The 21,546-nt window shown below is 38.0% G+C and overlaps 1 protein-coding gene across 1 annotated transcript in view; it reads right to left on the bottom strand.

Moving 5' to 3' along the window:
- Window positions 1-21,546, bottom strand: part of LOC148948981 (uncharacterized) — a 121,596-nt gene that overhangs the window by 93,384 nt on the left and 6,666 nt on the right. Inside the window, exon 2 of the mRNA XM_089094160.1 lies at window positions 12,901-13,034. Coding sequence (XP_088950286.1) covers window positions 12,901-12,907 — 7 coding nt within the window. The 5' untranslated portion in view covers window positions 12,908-13,034. The remainder of the gene's footprint in view (window positions 1-12,900; window positions 13,035-21,546) is intronic.

The raw sequence follows: 21,546 nt of genomic DNA, 5'->3' as shown, positions 1-21,546 counted from the left end.
TTCAGAGTAACAAACTGTAAATTAATTCCATGAAAGTCATACCTAAACAAATTTAAACTCATTAGCGTTTGTAAATTTAAATTGTGTTTGACGAACCAAATTGCACAAAAATGGCGGGCTTATATTAGTAATGATACGGGCACCACCAGCAGGTTGTCCAGCATCGCCCCATTTTCTTCCTACCATCTAATCCAGCCTCTCTTAGCAAACATTTCCACCCAAAAAGGAAACTAAACAATGTTCAAACTTTTTTAGATATTTTGAATCGCGGATCTATAAAACAGAAGCAACGTTTTTGAGTATTATAGCAGTAACACGTTTGAATTTGTATAAAAAATCCTTTTCACTAAAAAAGAAAAAAAAGTAACTAAGTAGCAAGCATAGTTTCATAAATAGGAATTAAACTCCCCCGAAGCAGGGAGCTATCTTGATGGAAATTTTGAAAGCCTGGCACTGCCCAGTTTCTTTTGATTTACCCTGCCACTCTATATGAATTGCCTGAAAATAGTTTTCATGACAAAAGTGCTAATTTTTTCCCTGAATGCCCTACCTAAACAAATTTAAACTCATTGCGTTTGTAAATTTAACTCGTGTTTGACAAACCAAATTGCACAAAAATGGCGGACTTATATTAGTAATAACACAGGCACCACCAGAAGTTTGTCCAGCATGGCCCCCACTTTCCTCCTACCATCAAATCCACCCCCTCTTAGCAAACATTTCCACCCAAGAATAAAACTAAACAATGTTCAAACTTTTTTAGATTTTTTGAATCGTGGATCTATAAAACAAAAGCAACATTTTTGAGTATTATAGCAGTAATATGTTTCAATTTGTATAAAAAATCCTTTTCACTAAAAAAAGTAAAAAAAAGTAAGTAAGTATGACGGCACTAGGCCCTTAAGGTCCAAACCGGCGGTGCTGATCTCTGTTTCGTGGCCCTCCATCCAGGAAGTGCAATGTGGAAATTTAGGGAATTTTGTTTTCACGAAAAAAAATTTTAGGGTATCGTCCACTAGGTCTACATCAGAATCCCAGTTTTTCCATAGGAACTATAGAACTTTTGTGTTTTTTTAGTTTTTTTATTATAATTTAAAGAATATGGGGTGGCAAGGGGGCCTAGAGGTCATACGTTTGTTAAATCCTTGAAATCTCAAGATTAAGGTCTGCACACATTAACTTGGAGGAATGAGGAGGAAGTCCAGCTTCTATCGGAGTGACAACAGAACTAACTTAATTTTTGAATTAAAATCAAGCTGCCATCAATCGATGGCTAATTGGAGAAAAAGCCAAGACAGATAGTCTGAGTGAGAGGCACAGCTGGCATAAACCTTTTTCAAAAATGTATAAAAATGATGTCATTTCACTTGTTGATAGATATTCGATCATCCATCCATCCATCTTAGGATAGAACAAAGTAGATAGTCATAGAACCGAAGGCCGAGACCAAGTCCGTTGATTTTTGAATTCAAATCATGTTGCCATCAATCCATGGCTAATTGGAGAAAAAGCAAAGACAGATAGTCTGAGTGAGAGGCACAGCTGGCATAAGCCTTTTTCAAGAATGTATAAAAATGATGTCATTTTCATTTGTTGATAGATATTCTATCATCCATCCATCCATCTTAGAGTAGAACTAAATAAGATAGTCATAGAACCAAAGGCTGAGACCAAGTTCGTTGATTTTTGAATTAAAATCATGTTGCCATCGATCCATGGCTAATTGGAGAAAAAGCAAAGACAATTAGTCTGAGTGAGAGGCACGGCTGGCATGAGCTTTTTTCAGGAATGTATACAAATGATATGATATTATTATTATTATTTATTGGAAGACCCGTCATACAAAAAAGGAAAAGACGGAGCAATAAGCGAAAAAAAAAGAAATACACATAAACTTAGCAGTTATATATGTAGTTTTTAGTGGCGAAGGCTGGAGCAAAGATCTAAATTAGCACTTAGAACAAACTACAAAACGAGAAAGAAAAATTCAATTATACACTGCTCTGCAGGTACGTGAAATGTTTCTTTTTTTATGCTCCTAAATACTGAACAAACATAAGCAATATGAACATCATTGCATCAATCCTCAATTGGTAAAAAAGATCAAACCAAATAATCTTCAGTGAATTAAAAATATACAGTAGATAGCAGTATCAAATAGTGTAAATATGACAAGAAACGGTAAAAACACTTAAACGACACTCTCGTCCGCTGGTCTTAAAATCAGGTCATTCTCAACAAAATGATTCATTTACTCTGATATATATAAGTATCAGAACCAAGGAAATTATTCAATCACGGATCCTTTTATATATTTACTTAAAGCAATATGCTTAAAAGAACCGATAATCAATAAACAATTAAGTTACTAGTAATATACGCAATATATTATCAAAGAAAAATTGACACCAAAAATGGAGAATGACAAGCTACACTTAAATTGGACTCATACGAAAAGAGACTAAATCATCAATCAGTTTAAAAAACTGCAACAATTATGCTAAGCGCGAACAAAAAACACTTAAAAAAAAGACACAACAAACTCATCTTAACTAATTGACCAGTACTGATGACCAAGAACGGCTCAATTTCGTTAATCAAGAGTTAAAAGCAAAATATTTCCTCTCCACAGCTATAATCGAGTCAGAAATAATGAACTTTCTAATTATACAAGAATTGCGCATCCAAGGGGGAAAACGTAAAAGATATTTTGCGAACCGGAAGAAAACTGAACGAATTTTTACTTTTCAGAATTTGTGAGCATTTTCCAAAACGGCAATATGTACAGATAATTTGGTAGAGCAACATAGTTAAAAAGTTTCGAAAGAAGACGACGGTTGTAGCGTAACTTATTAGTTACAAAAGGAGCATATGATAACCTAACTCAACGTTCAATGTGAGCAATTAATAGTTGTCGCGTGTGCATTATTGACAAACCAATGGGAAGACCGAGGTAGGTGATATGATCTACTGGGTTGATCCTACTATTTCCGAGAGGAATATCCCTAGGCGACACTTGCTTCCAGTTGAGGAATACAACTTTGGACTTTTTGGAAATGAACTGAAGACCTAGTTTAGCATACTCAGATTGCGGTGTTGCGGAAATCTTGCTTATGCACTGGATAGTGCGACTCAAATTCAGAATGTCGTCTGCATAACATACGAGAGATAAATCAAGACCGGCAAAGATGAAAGATGTGGGAACAGCTGACTGTGCATCAAGAACTCCATTATTGAAGAATGAAGGGGAAGAAACAGCACCTTGACGAGTACTTTTTTCAACATTGACAAAAATATTAGGGGTTGGTGCGTAGACTTGAGAGCCGTCAACTCTAGTTAATGGGTGAGGTATTAGGCGAAATTTAAGACGATAATACATGTCTCGAAGGGCTCTCTCCACATTTTGCTGCATGGAGTAGCATAGCGGCGTGAATGAGAGAGTCAAACGCTTTACAACCATCATGCCCGGCCAACACGAGAGTTTCACCTGATGGATCAGCATCGATCAATACGTTCTCGACAGCCGAAAAAGCGTGGGCACAACCAAGACGTGGCTGGAATCTAAATTGGTAAGGTGGAACATAGCATTTGGCATTCAGATATTCAATGAACTGAAGTTCAAAAAGCTTACAGAAGGTAGTAGCCACTGTTTTAGGGCGGAAGGACGAGAACTGGGTAGCGATTTTACCTTTCCTTTGAATTGGAGTGAGATTTTCGATTGAGAAAGAAGAAGGTACAACTCCTTGGGTAACAATCATCTGCATCAAAAGAGCAATATGGTTTACCAGCAGCTCACTTCCATGCAGAATGTGAAGTGCTCATTTTATCAATGCCAGAAGATTTCTTACGCTTTAGGCATTGGATTGCTTGCAGTACAGAATCAACCGAAACAAAAAAATTGTCGGTTGGACAACTAGACAAAAATTTATCAAGCTTATTTTTATATTCGGACTGTAGGGCTGTATCTGGTGAGGAGAATTCAGCAGAAAAGTATGAATTCCATTCGGAATCAGGAATAACTTGAGCAGATAGACGGGTGCTAGGAGGATCTCTTGATACATTTGACGGAGAAGCTTGCTGGGACGTCTCTTCAACTATCTGGTTCATGTGGATAGATAGTTCTCTTGCAAACTTTCTTTTGGTAGAAAGACGAATTTCAGAAACCCAGCCAAAGCGAGGACGGTCACACTGGAGCCACAACTGGTACCAAAATTTGGATTTTCTCTAAGCTTCAACTAGGCTCGGATTACTGGACCAATGCTTTGTGACACCCCGACGTATACGTTTAAGAGGTATAGCGGCTTTTTATTGCGTCTTGCGTCTTGTAGCCATGATGAAGGAAATTCCAGGCCCTCGAGAGACGGTAGGTCTTTTAACGGAAATCAACCCGGACCTGATGGACAAGTCTCGCAAGGCATATGGCCACTACTTGTCACAAGAGTACCAAAAAGAATACATTTAGGTCATAGGAAATAAATTCAAAAGTTATATCGTGAAAGAAGTCAGAGAAGCAAAATATTTTGCAGTTCTTGCTGACGAAACAAAATACCTCTCAAAAAAGGAACAATTTACGATCTTAGTGTGCTATGTTCATGATATGAAAATCAAAAAAAGAGCAATATGTTGCTACCACATGCCCAAGGTTGACCCTGAGAGTTTGGCCGACTTTATTTACAACGAAATGAAGGGTATCAGCCTTGATTGGTCAAAATGTGTTGGACAGTGCTATGACGGGGCAAGTGTAATGAGCGGACATTTTTCAGGAGTGCAGGCCCGTTTCCGGAAAAAGGCACCGCGAGCAATGTACACTCACTGTCATTCCCATAGACTTAACCTTGTTATTGGCGATTGCAAGCAGAAAAAACGGAGAATTTCGTCAGTATTTTTAGTTTTACAAATAGCTATGGTTTTGTTTCTAACAGCAAAACTCGATACCAGCTAATTGTCAAGGCCCAAAAACTGTCAACGTGGCTTTGTTAACGCTTGAACCGACAGTTGTGGCAAGGTGATCTTACTGGTATAGATCACTGGCTACAATTCTGGATATGACTGCATACTCTCAGTTCTGTCAGTTGTTTAAGAATCTTCTGACAGAAAGGAAGCAGCAGAAACTACAGGTCTTAAGAATCAACAAAAGTCGTTTCCCTTCATATTCACTTTATATGTCATTCACAAAGTTCTTGCAATGATCAGCCCTCTTTCTGAATAACTGCTGGCCCCAGATCTGATCATTTGAGACGCCTTCACTTTAATCACCACAACAAAAAACCAACTGAAGACAATGCGTGATGTCGAGTATTTTCGAGTTCAAGTCTAAGAAGGTGGCTATTACTGTTGAAGCTGATCTGTTGAAAACAATCAATCTTGCTTCAACCGTACCAGCAAAATCAATACGAGTTCAGAAGATATCCGGAAAGCTCAGGGATTATTTGATGACATCGACACTTGGAAAGCACGGCACTGAATCTGAGAGCACAAGAACAGAAGAGAAAATGCGAAGGGAGTTCTACGAGGTTTTGGACAGAGTGGTAAATGAGTTTGAAGAGAACTTTTCTGTCCATCTGCCAATACTAGAAGCCACACAATGCTTTAACCCCAAATCTGAAGACTTCATGAACACTGATTTACTTCTCGAGATCACGACATACTTCGATAAGGCTACCATCGATGTTATAGAGCTGAAGAGTCAAGCTTTAATAGCTCGTGCATATGTGTCGCAGCTTCCACAGAAACTGGCAAGCGCTTTAGATCTTTTCGAAAGCCTAGGAGGATTAAAAGAAGCTTTTTCTGAGGTCCTTGAAGTCGTGAGGGTAGTCCTCACACCCCCACTCACAACATGCTTAAATGAACAATTTTCTCTGTGTTGACATTTGTGAAGGATTACCTTCGGACAGGAATTGACAACGAGCGACTCTCGCATTTGATCCTTGTGTTCTCTGAAAAGGCTGCAGTGAAAGAGCCCGACTTTGAAAAGCTTGAAGACGACTTCGCAAAAATGAAGCCAAGGAGATATCCATTGCTTAAGTAACTGCACGTAACTTTCAGTTTTTAATTTGTACAGTGAATGTTCCATCTTGTAACGATTTTTTGGTTCCTAACAAGGCTGCAAAAGGCAAAATCTAAATAAATTACGTTGCTTTAATTTGTATTCGAAGACTAATTTGAAGAGTAGTCTGTCAAACAGAGTAATTACATTTTGAGTCTGGATGGTAGCCCGAAATTGATCTTTGCCCCCCTCCTGAGGTTTTCTGAAATGGTACCACTGGTAATAAGGTAAGAATTTTAGGAAATGTTTACAGGGAGTTTCAAATAAACGAAAACAGTATATGCATGCTGGTTTTCAAAAGGGCATATAAGCAATATCATAGGCAGCGCTGTTCTATAAAAGCTAGAAATATCATTGAAGCTTTTAAAGGAGCTAACTCAATTGGAAATTAAAACTTCTAGTGCCTTTGTAGGAGTCAAAAGAGATTGGAAGGCAAACGACCCTCTTCCCAAGCCCATTCCTTTTCAGAATAAATCCAGTAAAAATTTTGAGACAGCAATTTTGTTCAGCATAATGGAACTGTCCAGTAGCTATGTTTCTATGATATTGGGTATGTCTCCCCCCCCCCAATTGTGAAATTGGCCCATTATCCTTTATAAATAAATGTCCGTTTAAAACAAGATCAAAAGGCACTGTGGTTTTGGTTGCAATAAGATACCTAATAAATATCTCGTGAGCGACTGGTGGTATTAAGTTAAAACTTTCGGGGCTGCTACTATTACTACTTCTGTTCTTACAATTTAAACCAATAATCCAGGTTGTCAATGTGTATAAGTGAAATTTTTGGGAATGATATTAAATTTAATTTTCAGGTCAGCTTGAGGAGGTATAAATTGAAATAAACAATTCTATTTGTGTCAGGATTAAAAATTGTTGAACAAGTTTCTCCAACAATAGAGAGGCTTTGGTCACATTCAACAGCAGGAGATAGGGAGCATACGATGGCATTGTATAGGGAGATAGGGGGCATATGACGGAATTTCATAGGGGGATAGGAGGCACACGAATGCATTGCATTGGAACATAGGTTATTCATCACAGCATTGCATGTAGAAATAGGTACTTGTACTTGTACTGGTTGTGGGAATCAGGCGTTTCCACCTTGCCCGGTATAAGAAATTAAATAAAAAAATTCTTCAAAAGAGAGAGCTTATAGCCTCTTGCGTATATTACACGGTTGCCTATCTGTTCTGAAAGAGTACGATATTTTTAATAATTAATTAAAAAAACTTTTTCCACAAAATAAGTTTTTCAAAGAAAAGTAACATAATTTGCACTTTACTGAAAAAATATGAATGTTTTTACTTTTATAACTTTAATAAATCAAATAATGTTAACATTTTGATTTGTGTTTGACTCGGTTATTTATTGTAATTTGTAATTTGAACAATTGAGTTTGACTCGGTTATTTATTGTAATTTCTGTTCGTTTTGGGTTTCATGTATTTATCGATGCTGATTTGTGGTAGTTTCACACTTGGTAGATTATTTGATTTTATTTTTGCTCATTTTTTGTATAATCAAGTACTTCACTTCTCTTTGAAAAAATTATTTTGTGGAAATAGTTTTTTTTATTAATTTCTGTTCGTTTTATATTGACATAGCCTTTTCAGGGAAAAAGATAATAATACTTTGAATCTTTTCGTTTTTTTTAAGACTTTATAGTTTTGCCTGCTATTTGTATGCTGGAGAAAAATTTTCAGCAATTTTTAACAATGTACACCCTTTTAAAAATCTGGACACAAATAGTAGTGTTTAATTTAGTTTCATAACTCGTCTAGTTGACCTGAAATAGAAAACTTGATACCATTCACAAACAAAATCTGTTTACTTTCCTTAATAGCTTGGTTACACTTACGCTATGTTGATTTGGTTAATTTTTAAGAACAGAAGTAGCTCCGAAAGTTTGAACATAATACCCTAAGTCGTTCTTTGGATACTGCTGTGATGCCTTATTGGGAATTAACGTTAACACAGTGCATTTTGATTTAATCTTAAGGCATCATTTAGTTTTTAAATATAATGGGCAGATGGGAGAGTGGGCGTGGGAGGGGACTAGGTGCCCTCCAATCATTTTCAATAAACAGGGCATTAGCACTTTCTATTTTCAATCGAATGAGCCCTTTTCGAAGTTCCTAAGACAACTCCTTCGATACGAAGTGCCCTGGTCTAACAAAAAAAAAAATAATAATAATACATTGTACCCACATCGATCTTTACTATAAAAATGTCAAGCCTTCCAATCACTTTAGAATATTGTAAAGTGCACTAGCCCTTTTAATTTCCAATCGAATGAGCCCTTTTTGAGTTTCTACGACAACACTTTCTATAAAAACCCTATATGCCCCCAGGGCATAATTTACAACCTTTGCCCTGAGGGCTCTGAGGGGGTTGTCATCCTCAAAGACCTAATTTCCAGAACTTTTAACTACGTAAAACAAAATGGCTATCTCAAAGTTTTAATTGAATGGGTTTGGGGAAATGGTGAACGTGAGAGGGGCGTTAGTTGCTCTCCATTCACTTTCAACCATTAAAACAGGCACTAGCCCTTTCAATATTCAATTGATTGAGCCCTTTTGAAATTTTGTGCGACAACGCTTTCAATAAGAACCTTATATGCCCTTCGGACATAACTTACAATCCTCGCCCTGAGGGCTGGGGGGGGGGAGGTTGTCATCCTCAAAGACCTAATTTCCTGAACTTTCAACTATGTTGAAAAAAATTGTTATCTAAAAATTTTGAGTGAATGTGTTTGGGGAAACAGTGGGCGTGAGAGGGGGATTGGTTGCCCTCCAATCACTTCCGACTATTAAAAAAGCACTAGCCCTTTCAATTTCCAATCGAATGAGCCCTTTTTGAAGTTTCTACGACAACGCTTTCTATAAAAACCTTATATGCCCCAGGACATAACTTACAACCCTTGACCTGAGGGCTGTGAGAGGGCTGTCATCCTCAAAGACATAATTTACGGACCTTTCAACTACGTTTGAAAACATGGCTTGCCCTCCAATCACTTTTGACTATTAAAAGAGGCATTAGCCGTTTCAATTTCCAATGAAATGATAACTTTTTGAAGTTTTTACGAAAATGCTTTAAAAAAAAAATTATATGCCCCCAGGGCATAACTTACATCCCTTGTCCTGAGGGCGTGGGGTAGTGTCATCCTCAAAAACATAATTTTCAGACTTTTTAACTACGTCGAACTAAATAGCTATCTCGAGATTTTGATTGGATGTGTTTTGAGAAATGGTGGGTGTGAGAGGGGTGTTAGTTATCCTCCAATCACTTTCAACTATTAAAAAAGGGCACAAGCCCTTCTAATTTCCAATCGAATAAGCCCTTATTGAAGTTTCTACAACATCACTATCTATAGAAACCTTTTATGCCCCAGGGCATAATTTATAAACCTTTCCCCGAGGGCTCTGAGGGGGTTAATTTTGATTGGATGTATTTGGATAAATGGTGGACGTGGAAGGGGTGTTAGTTACCTTCCAATCACTTTCGACTATTAAAAAGGGCACTAGCCATTTCAATTTCCAATCGAATGAGTCTTTTTTGAAGTTTCTACAAAAACGCTTTCTATAAAACCTTATATGCCACCTCGTCATAATTTACAGCCCTTGGCCGAGGGCTTTTGGGGGAGGGTATCAACCTCAAAGACCTCATTTCCAGAATTTTCAACCACGTTGAACAAAATGGCTATCTCAAAATTTTGATTGGATGTATTTGGGAAAAAGGTGGGCGTGAGAGGGGGGTTAATTGCCCTTCAATCCCTTTCGACTATTAAAAAGGGCACAGGCCACTCCAATTTCCAATCGAATGAACCCTTTTCGAAGTTCCTACGACAACTTCTTCGATACGAAGTGACCTGGTCTAAAGGAAAAAAAAATAATACATTGTGCCAACATCGTTCTTTACTTAGGCAGCGCGATTGCGCTGCCCATTATAAAGACTTTGAATCAACCTCCTCCTTAGAAAAGGTACGATTCATCTGCTAACCCTGGTTTAGACAATTCCACTGAAACTAGCAAAAACAATTCATGTAATGATACATATAGCCGTACAAATTGTTATTCATCTGCTGTTCCAGATGAATGAAGTTCCAGCTCGATTCATCTGCACTTGCCCTTTTTACATAGGCCCAGCTATCAGTGCTTTACCCTATGATGCAGAATTCGATTTATTAATATAAAAGGAAATGGACAAATTTGGATATAATGTGAAATCTAAAAGCGCTGACCCTCTTTGCTGCATCCATGGTTACACCTACTTTTACAAGCACCGAGCCAGCAATAAGTGCTTCCAACAGCCTTGCTAAAAGCCACGTATTTGACAATGAAATTCAAGATGATTTTAAAGACTTTTTCTCAACATTAACAAATGAAATGTTCCAAGACTTTACTGTGAGATCTACAATCGCTGATCCTCTTTTAGGCGCTTCATCTAATGTTACACCTACCCCTACAAGCGTCGAGTCAGGTACAGGCACTTCCTAAACCCCTGCAACAAGCCACTTAGTTAACAAATATGTTCAAGGTGATTTGATTTTTTTTTATATTAACGAATAAATTAGGCACTTCATCTATTGTGGCATCTATTTCTGCACGCAACGACCAAGCTATAGACACTTCCTTTGCCCCTGCAACAACCCACATATTTAGCAATCAATTTCAAGGTCTAGCAGACCATATTAGTGACAATATTGGAAGAGGCCCAATACCCCCAAGTGATTTTGATAACATTTTTACCACAGGTGTAAATTTCGAAGAAAGTAAATTCATTATTCCATATCTGCTTGAATTTGAAGATGGTTTTAATGATATTTTCACCAAAACTGATAATATTTAAGAGAGTCAGTTCGTTATTTCCCCCTTATTTTGAAGAGGCTTCACCTGGCGAAATGTAAGATTTGTCAAGTTAAGAAAACATTGTTTTTGATCAAATTGGAAAGGGAGATCAATTCCTTTGTTTTAAACGGTTGTAAATGATACTTAAGATTCTACAAGTTCAATTTATCGTGTGTGGGTAATACTCTTGGAGAAAGTAAAGAAATCTTGAGACTTCAACTTGCTGCTCATGCCGTTTTTTCTAAAGAAGAGAGGGATGGTCTAAAAGTTGTTTTGCTATCCAATATGGAAGCTTTTCCCAAACATGGGGATATACAAGAAATTTTAGAGAAATGTATTTCAAAAATATACAAGACCGTAGAAAAATACTCTGAGAATAGTTCAGGTTTTACCATTACAGTGACTGTCGGCCTCGACTTACATTTAGTACTCGCAAACTATAGTCGTTCTATTGGTCAAAAAGGGACCCAAATCTCTGAGCCATTAAAAAAAACAAGCCGTTATTGGTCTAAATTTGATCAAAATAATGCCTGTTTTTATTGGGCTGTTTTAGTGTGTGGCATCCAAGGTTTAAAAGATAATGCTAATAAAGATAATTTAATACTTTTGAACGAAGTAAGATTGGAGGGGGAGGGGGCGGTATTTCCTGAAGTTTTCTTCAAATTTTTCGAGGGAAGATGGCCAATTACAATGAAAGATATTAAAGTGAGGGAGGTCGAAGACACTAATGATAGAATAAATGTGCTTTATTATGATAATAATGTAGAAAAAATTATGTCCTATGCACGGTTCTTTTAATGTTAACATGAAATGCTATGCCTTTTTATTATATGTTGAAAATAATAGATACGGACTTTTTTTCCAACAGTGAACCTTGGTAAACTTATTCCGCGTGTAAAACATGGTGCTAGATTTTCTTGTGTTTACTGCATTTCACCAAAACCTAGCGGGGAGGCGTTCGAAGATCATTTGAAATATGGTTAGCCCCATGGTCTACAGGTAGCAGAAACTTTATCGAAAGATAAAGTGATCTTAGAAATTAATAATTTTTGTGCAGAATCCCAATGGAATACACTGTTGTAGACTGATAGAACCCTACTTGCAGCCACCTTTCCAAGTATTTTTTCAAATCATTGTTTTTTCTTTTTATCAAATCATTGATTACTTCGTGGATTTTTTTTCTGCAAGTCGAGTGACGAGATTGGGACGATCTTAAGTGGACTCCTCGTTGATAAATTCATTATCATCAGATATAGTACGCGTGGAATTTTTAATCTCTGGCTAATGGAGATGAAAACGTATAACGATGGTACAAGGTTACGAACAATAGTCACTGCAACTTCAAAATGTTTGATATAGTACCGCACAGATACGATAAGGTAAATGGTGATGGTTGTAATACTTTTTCACGAAGAAATGCATTCCGTTTCGCAGTTGAGTCGCAGATAAGCTAAAAAAAAACAAAAAAAAACCTAGGCTTTAATCAGCTCAAATAGTTTTTGATTAAATTTTATGCACTGGATGTCATGAATTTTAAATCGAATGATTGACTCAAAAATATGCTTTTTGGAAAAGTTACCCACCAAACGTAAATTAATAAATCCTCTCTGATGCAGGTCAAATATTACAGTATGCAAATAAGGGCCTTTGGTGTAGCCAGGTTGGAAATCGATATGATGTTGCGCCACCTAAAGTCATGTTAAACTTGGACCACTTGCTAAGGTATTCGGAGTGGTTTCCGTGTGGACTTTTATTTCCCAAGGATAGTCTATTAGGAGGTACTTTCCGTGGGATAATTTTACTTGGGGATTTTTTGAAGGGGGGGGGAGAATATGCCAGACCCAGAGTCAAAGGGTTTATTACTTGATAACTTTTGTCTGTAACGAAAATTATTGCAGTTGATTAAACATGTTTTACTAGAAATGCACCCTACCTCTAAGCATAAAAGATACATTACTGACCTAAATAAATATTCGGGTGGGAAAGCAACTCTAACCTAACTGCTTACCTTTCATCGTTAAAGCTCCTGTTTTCTCCAGTAGGAAAATCGACTTCGATGTAATCACTGAAGCTGATGCCTAAGCGTGGTAAGATTGATTGTAGATATCGTTGAAGTTGAATGAATTAACGAATTTGATTTTTCTGGAAGAGACTCACGATAAATATGCTTGATGAGAGGTAAAAACTAATAGCATTAAGCACAATGGTACACATATTAAAAGAAAAAAACATGTTTTTGCCGTGGATCATTTTAAAATAGCTATAATATACAGTAAAAAGGACTCGTAAAAAGGGTGCTAGAGCTTCGAATTTCTAATCGATTGAACCTCTCTGAAGTTTATAGACAATGCCGTCAATAAGAACCTTATAGTTCAAGGATGGTCAACTAGCATAACTTATAGCCCTTGCCCTATGGTTGTTTTTTTTTTTGGGGGGGGGGCTATACCTGCACACAGAGCACAGAAATTGATATCTATCATCTTATATTTGAACTCCTTGAGTCGAAAGATCTACTTAAAGATATCTGAGAATATCTTATAAGTAAGAGACAACCAAGCCAGTAGCTCTGTTGCCCACAGAGTGAAGCAAAAAGAAAAGGGCTAAATAGTATCAACTGAATAGCCCCCCTGCTGTGAATTAGAAGAAGGAAGAAGAAACAGCAGCAGCAGCAATGATTTTATAACACCTGTGGCTGCTATTCAAAAGCGAAGACGGATTGATTCACCCTCCAGTTTGCAAAAGGGGAGTGGACATTACACTACGTGTTTGTGTTCTAAATGGTTGAAGTTCTGAATCATGTCTATGAAAATATTGGTGAAGCGGGAAGTTTAAGTTCCCCCAAAACCTTTTCTAAAGTTGTCTCTGTCAGCAAATTAAAAAAAGCAAAGGTGCACCACCAATGGATATGAATATATTACTAATACTGATAGTACAGATGCACTTAAAAATGCTACAACTAGTGAATTACATCTAGTTGGAAAAATATATCATGAAATATTTAATATACCCCAATGGCTACCACCCAATGTTAAAGTGAATATAAAACTGACGCTTGCACCATCCAATTTCATATTGAGAAAAGAACTTGCTGCCAATCCTGATGTAAGTCTCTCTTTAACCTCGGCAATACTTCATGTACGCAAACAACAGGTCATGAGTTCTGTTGCTTTGGCAGTGGAAAAACTGAGACCCAGTGGAAATAATATTAAACTACTTGTTCCTCATAAAATCACCAATCAACGTCATATTGCCATGGGCTCACGCACCTTCACCGACTCATCCTTTATCCATGGCGAAATTCCGTCAAAACTCGCTTTGGCATTTGTAAAAAGCGCCAGTGCAATAGGATCGTGGACTGGATTTCCACATAAATTTGAAATGTTTGGACTTTCATCTCTTGTATAGTTGGCTAGGCTCTTGGCTGATAGTGAGATTTTGTGGTGTTTGAAGCATTTTAACAGTTTACAAGGTAAGGTGTGTTGTGCAGACGTCAGCATACATTCAAATAGGCAATGGTCAATTGTTTCATTATTCATATTACAATGCCTGCAAAGAGGGGACACGGGAATTTAACCACTTGAATTAGAAAACTTATATGAGAATGAAAGAAAATTTAGTCCATTTGTTCCAGAACGAATTCTATGATAAATTTTAGAAAGATACTTATTGGGAAAGGGGGAAAGGATAGGATTAATCTTATTAAAATTAATATCTGATAGCCTTCATCGGCAAATATCTCTAATTGGGATTGGTCTCCCACTTGGCTGGTCAATATTTATAGCATTCTTTGCTATTTCATCAACCTGATGATTACCATTTATGCCAGAGTGTGCTGCTGCTAGCATTTTCAAATATTGAATCTTCTTCTTTTTTAAATGGTGTTGGTGTTGGCATTGTTGGAGGACTATATTCTCTTAGTTTCTTAAGAATTTGCTTATTGCCAATAAGACTTTTGGGGAAGTTTGATACACTTAGAAAGGTGTATAGATTATTGTCAAATGATAAAAGTCCTTTACGATTCGTCACCATATCACAAATTAAATCAACTAGATTATAACTTTTTCCCTGAATTATAATTCGTTTCCCTGTGCTGTCAACTTGAACTTGATGATCAGTTTCCAACATGAGATAAGATAATACTCTTTTACTCTGTTCTCAATAGGTCACAGGCAATAGGTTTCCAATTTTTGATACAATTGAATTCAATTCCTTCTCCTTCGATTGCACTGCTGCTGCTGCAAAATCTTGAGGAGATGTTTCCTGTTTAGAGAGATCTATGACGAAGACGGTAGCAGTGGTGGGTTTCTCACGATAACGTCTATGTTTTTCCACACGTCGCAATGCAACTTGAAGTAAAAGCAGTATTTTGTCATCGGCAATATTCTTATCATAATTGAATTTGCTTAGATTGTCTTCAAAATGTTCGATGGGTGAGAGGACAAGTTCAAATGGTGTCAATTTATAGGGTTTCGCCATTCTCTAGAGAAAACTGTTTAAAAGTCCTGCAATTATTGGCAGTAAAAGTGTAAGAAAGCTACCGCCCGCTTGAAGGAGACGTTTTCTTTTAAAAAATGTGTCCCTTGTTTTTGCAAGCCGTGGCGCGTACAGTGGACTGATGTTGCTTTGTCTATTGTCTAGCACCTTCTGACAAGTATATATTGCCCTCAGTTAAATTTAAACAAAGTTCAGATATTAGATTAATGAAATCATTTTCAACACCATGTTTTATTATAGCCTTCCTGAGTGAAGGTTTTGAAGTGCCTAAAACGGAAAATAAATGCCGTTGTTCGTGTAGTTTCTTCAGTGTCATAATGGCAACTAATAGCCTTTTCTACGGTTCACCGGAAGATATACGTTAATTTCTTTGTCGAAAATATCGGTGACTACACGTAGATCCTCGGGTGTGCTATGATTAAGATCTTGAAAAATGTAGCCGTATGGCTTATTTGTCGCCTGAGTGTACGCTGACAGCAGAAATTTAGGGGCACCGGGGAATATTTGCTTATTGAGAGTTATTAGTGAGCTAGAATCACGAACAACTCGGTAGATAATATAGATGGTGCAATTCAAAGCAAGGGTCCTCATAAATTTACTCTGATGAAACAGATTGTCTAGAACTAGGGTCATGAAAATCTGTTCATGACAAGAGAAAACGGTAAACAGTTGTAGCATTTCCTGTCAGAACTGTTCAATCGATTCAACTAAATCATCAATAATCAACCACGAGTTTGGCTCTATACTGTTGAAAACATCAAGTCCCCGTATGAATTGTATTGGTATGGGTGTGGCAATAGCTTTTATTTGATCATAGGACTCCTGCCAAATACTAAAGCAATAATAAATTTTCTTTGGTTTTTCCAAAAACATTCTATTGCAATTTTGAATTATTTTAGCTAAAAGTGTTCTTTTCCCCGACATTGATGGACCACACAAAAACGATCTGAATGGTGTTTTAATTTCATACATGCTGCTGCTGCTGCTGTTGACAACAGTCGGACTACAACTAACTGTAAATCATACGTCTCCAGTGAATAAGTAGTAGTAGTAGTAATAATTTTCACATAGATCTATCTAGTGCGTTAACAAGAACAACAAAAACAATATTTCATCGTCATTTATTTGACATGAAAACTCTATTTGTTCAACATGAACAACAAAAATAACACTTTATGTACAACATTTATTATAAAAACACTTCTGTTCAAACATGAACAACAACAACAACAATAACACTTTATGTACAACACTTATTGTCTTAAAAACACTTTTTGTTCAGCATCACCATTTGTACATTAGCACACACTATTTGTACAAAAACAAACTTTTAGTACATTAGCACACACATACAAACTATTTATACAGTAAATCACTTGAGAAAAAAAAACAAAAAAAACACTTGGAACACTTGGAACATGAGCTTAAAAAAATAGCACAGTTGAACATTATGAATTTAAAAGGTTCCCCCCCCCCCCACTCCCCAGGAGCCACAGGGCCGAAGACCGGCCACGGGCAGGACCCCCCACCCCCCAGGCCGGCCAAGAGCGGGACCTCCCCACCCCCAGGATCCGCGGGTGGGCCGGCCACGGGAGGGCCCCCCACCCCCCGGGGAGATGTGGAAAAAACTATATACAATAGTTGTCGTAACTGCTGCTGCTGCTGCTGCTACAGGTTAGGTTGGGTCAGTGGTTGGGTTATGGTGGTTTGGTTAGGTTAGTTAATTTATGAAAGGTTAGTAGCTAGTGGTTAGGGTTAGTGGTTAGGTTAGTTTATCCAGTCCAAGTTGATTGCGATAGTCTATGCATTCAACCCGGTCTGAAATAAGGTAGTGGCCATGTGGCAGTACACTTACACCATTCTCGAGCACATAGACTTTGTCAGATATACATTTCATTGCATTCTTTTCCACTCTTAAATTATAATTTTTATACTGTGGCGAGCGAATTGCAAGCACTTGTGCTCTCGGCACTAGGCTACTTTCTACACAGTCTCTGTACACACTCATGTTGAAATTGCTCTTTACAAAACGTGTAGGCACCCCTTTACACGCCTGCTTTACATCCCTGTTATGTGTTTCCACGCAATAAACTTTAGGACCCGGGAAAACCCCCCTGGATATCAAATCACTCCCCATCTCTGATTTTAACATTAGTAGTTGGTTGAGGGCTTGACGTTTCACCAACTCGGGGTAGAGGGACGGATTCCAGTTGGTGAAATCCATCCGCGAGCTGATGTGTTCTCCATTTTCTAAATCCCCCAATAAATCCTCGGTTTTTACTTTTAACAGCAGAGAATCTGTATCCCCACAGTAATTTTAAACCTCCCCCTCCCGTGGCCATTGCACCTTGCAAACATTGTAAAAAAACGACAACATGAGCTTTTTTTGGAAATTTCAAGTACTTAACTACCTCCCTCTATATCCCTGTTAAGTATCACATTTCTATTCTTCTTGTGTAGAAGAACCATGCCAGCCTCACTTCTTGTGAACGATGTAAAATTAGGGTCTGCAATAATCAGTGCATACTCTGGGGGATCATTCACGAAGTTACAATGAGATCTGTTGCGTACACTTTCACACATTTTGCCAAACGCTGAATTTAGAATGAGTTTGTACATTCCCTTCTCTTCTTTACTGTTTACCCGAGAGCGTTTATCAACAAAAGTGTCGATAAACGTCTTTAAGTATGGTTTCTGACTGAATTGCAGGACCCTATGTATTTTGGTGATCATGAAACCATTGTTCACCTTCCAGTGCAAAAGCACTTGGTGAACAAAGATATTCTCCTTAGGGTCCAAATCTGCAATCAGTTTTTGCTTAGAGGGGGTCCAGTGCATCCCCATATCCTCGACCAATGATCGATTGTAGGGGCTCAGTGAGTCCCTACTCACTGGTCGATTGATACAGGGAAAAACAAAATCTCTGACTGAATCGTGAAGCGCCAGTGGAATGTGCCCATCAATTTCAAAGAACCATCCTTATGGCCCATTGTCCTCGACGGTGGTAATGTCGGGGAACTCACAAGGATTCTCAAGCCATTGATAGTTCCCACACGGCAAAGAGTAGTGAGACATTGCCGAGGGGTATAATGAGTTTATGTCCAAGAACACTACATTTAACTTTGCATCGGTATTGCTGTTTTGTCCATTTGAATCGGTTGTCAAGACGCGATCCCCATGAAAAACATATCCACCCCTCATTGATCTTTTTACAAAAAGGTGTTGATACACGTCGGTGATGAAGCCTATTTCCTCCCTACTAATTTTTAAAATCAAGTCCATCACCAAATGTGGTGTGGAAAAATAATAGCATATATCTAGCCCAAACTTTGATTAGATTTGGTCTATGTTCTTGCAGACTTTGTCCAACAGGGTTAAAAAGTCCCTGGCCAAGTAAAGTCTATAATAATCCCACCCATGTTTACAATTCCCCTTAGACCACACCTTTTTGGGGAACTCATAGTCCTCGGCTGTGCATTCACTGTTGGCGAGTGAATTGTAAAAAGCTTCAATTGAAGGTAGTTTCACCTCGCTTAAGCGAGTGCCAAAACAATAATAGTGGTATGCGTATACACCTTTACAGGTCAATAAGTCATACATTTCACTGTCTCGAAAGTGTTGTTTAAGCAAAGGAAAACTATCAAAATTGTCGCTTTGCTGCACTTGAATCAATTGACTCAATGCCTTGGGAAAAAAAACTAAAGGAATCTAAAAACCTGATTTTATTCCAGCACATAGGCCCATTATTTACTACCTGCCATTTCAACTCGAGAAGCACTAGCTTCTCGGCCGATTTGGGAATGATGTTATAGGTAAATGAATTATTTAACAATGGACTATCTACTCCCCTTCCCTCCCTGTGCATACGAGCCAGTGCCGGTAAAATAAATTTTAAATCATAATTTGAATTATTAATAAAAACTGGAATAAAAAACTGCTGGCTAACGTTTATGTTACACGATTGATGCGCTACCCCTCTAAAATTACTACCCCCGGAGGATATATCCTGCCACAAGTGATTGTGGTCTCTGACTTTCCCCTTCCCCCCTCTTTTGCCTCTAGTCCCTTTCCCCTTATCCCCCTCTTCAAACTCCCCCTTACAAACCCAGCATATTTTTTTTATTTTTAATCACGAGACGATCCTCTGTAGACAGCACCGTTGGGTAATGTGTATTTCTCAAACGAGAAATAGCGCCATTAGCGGTGCCAATTAATTTAGTCAGTGTCTTGATCATGCACTCTCCCTCATCCAGTGTTTCTACTATTTCTAACAACTGAATGATGTTAGAAATGTCTCTTTGTGAATGGGCGTAGGAAACTGCAATAGCTTGATGTTCTTTGATTCCGTTTGGAAATCGAGGATCGTTCACTTCCACCGGCTTCGCTTCCCAATCCAAAGAGATTTTATTGCTCTGGAGGGTGTATTTTGGAAATTTTTAAAGCGTAAAATGGCCCTATCCCCTGAAACTATCTCCAGTGACTGGTAGCCATGCCGTCTACAATGCTTCATATGATCCCTTAGTTTTATATCGCTATGGAATTGAGACAGGCTTGTCGGACAGCAGAAACATACCCCCATTTTCTTACCCTCCCCCAGAACTCTACTGATGTCTGTAATTGGGTTGAAATGGCCAATTGAATTGGCTAGCTCACTAGATGATGGTGTGCCAAACCCAGTGTTTAACCAATTAAATCGACGGACCCCTTACTGGGAACACCACCCCCTTCTTTTTTGAACGAACCCCATCTTCAAATTCAGTTTCATAGTGAGCCAAAGTAATTTCAATATTTAAATGGGCATTGGGCCGTTCAAAAATATCAATAGACCTTAGCGTTAATAGGTATTTTCCCTCTAAACAAGTGAAATCTACAATGGGAAAATTGGACCCCTCCTTCCCATGAACGGCCCAGTGATCTAAATTCGTCTTGGTAGCGTCACGTGCTAGAGGCTCGAATGCTGATATGAGGACAGCGTAATTGAAACATTTTTGACCTGTTTCAAAACAAATTCGTTGGACACCTTGACAACCTACTCAATCAGAATTATATTTTAAAACTATTGACCCCTCAGACCCCCCCCCCACCTGCCCCCTCTTAAAATAAAATCTTTCTTAAATTTACAGATATTAACGCTTAAATTTTCAACATAAAGAACTACATACCCGCTCCCATTTACGCTATAATTCTCGAGATGCGTAATATTATGACCTATCCACTCGGAAAAAACACCCTCAAAATTCTCTAAATTTGGATAGATCACTCGCATCTCTGTGTGTACATAGTGACGGTAAACCTCACTTTTTCCCTCATTTAAATAAAACACCTTTAAAACAATATAAACCTTAATTGAATCCCTCCCCCTCCCCAAAACTGAATTTGGTTCTCTAGCAGTCCACGAATTCTATCTACATAGTCATGAACAATTTCTAAGGGGGCAAACACAAAATTACCACACAAAAGTGAATTAAATGGGTCACCAAAGGTTGCAGTGTAGACAACTATTGTATTTAAAAATGAGTTTCATAACTGACAGTCAGGAAATGGTGTCAATTGGATATTACCCCCTCCTCCCCTCTTGTATATTATCACCACCCCCTCCCCCACCTCCACCCCCTCTTGTATATTATTATCATCACCCCCTCCCCCACCCACCACCTCCTCTTGTTTATTATTATTATCACCACCCCCTCCCCAACATTGTTCAATAACAGGGCTATGGGAAGGCACTTCATTCGATTGAAATGGGGAAATGTAATCAGGGGCTAGAGGAGGGTTCCATGTTAATTCACAGGTAAAATCTTCTAAAATTTGTAGTGTGTTTGGACTCAAGTCTCCCAAATCCTGCCCAACTGTGCTATTTTCAACATTTTAAAAAAAATCACTTAAAAAGTCATCAATGTTATCAGGAATAAATTCAAGTGAATTAACGCTGGCCTACTGAGATATTTCATTGTTGTTGTTGTTGTAAAGCCCCATAGGCGCGTCCTCGCCTTCTCCAACTGACGAGCAGGGGAAAGATGGCGAGTATGGAACTAGAACAACCTATAAATGAAAAATAGCTTGTTTTCAAAGTGTCTAAATCACCCCTATTGTTTTTAAAAAATTGGTTTATTATTATTTTTAAAAAAACGTGCTGCTTAGCAGTAGCATTTACTTCTCT

This window comes from Artemia sp. Qi Xiang Cuo, chromosome 9, assembly GCF_049724085.1.
Source record: "Artemia sp. Qi Xiang Cuo chromosome 9, ASM4972408v1, whole genome shotgun sequence".
In the NCBI taxonomy this organism is placed as follows: Eukaryota; Metazoa; Arthropoda; class Branchiopoda; order Anostraca; family Artemiidae; genus Artemia; species Artemia sp. Qi Xiang Cuo.
Note: the sequence above shows the minus strand (reverse complement) of the source record. Positions and strands in the feature narration are given on the sequence as shown.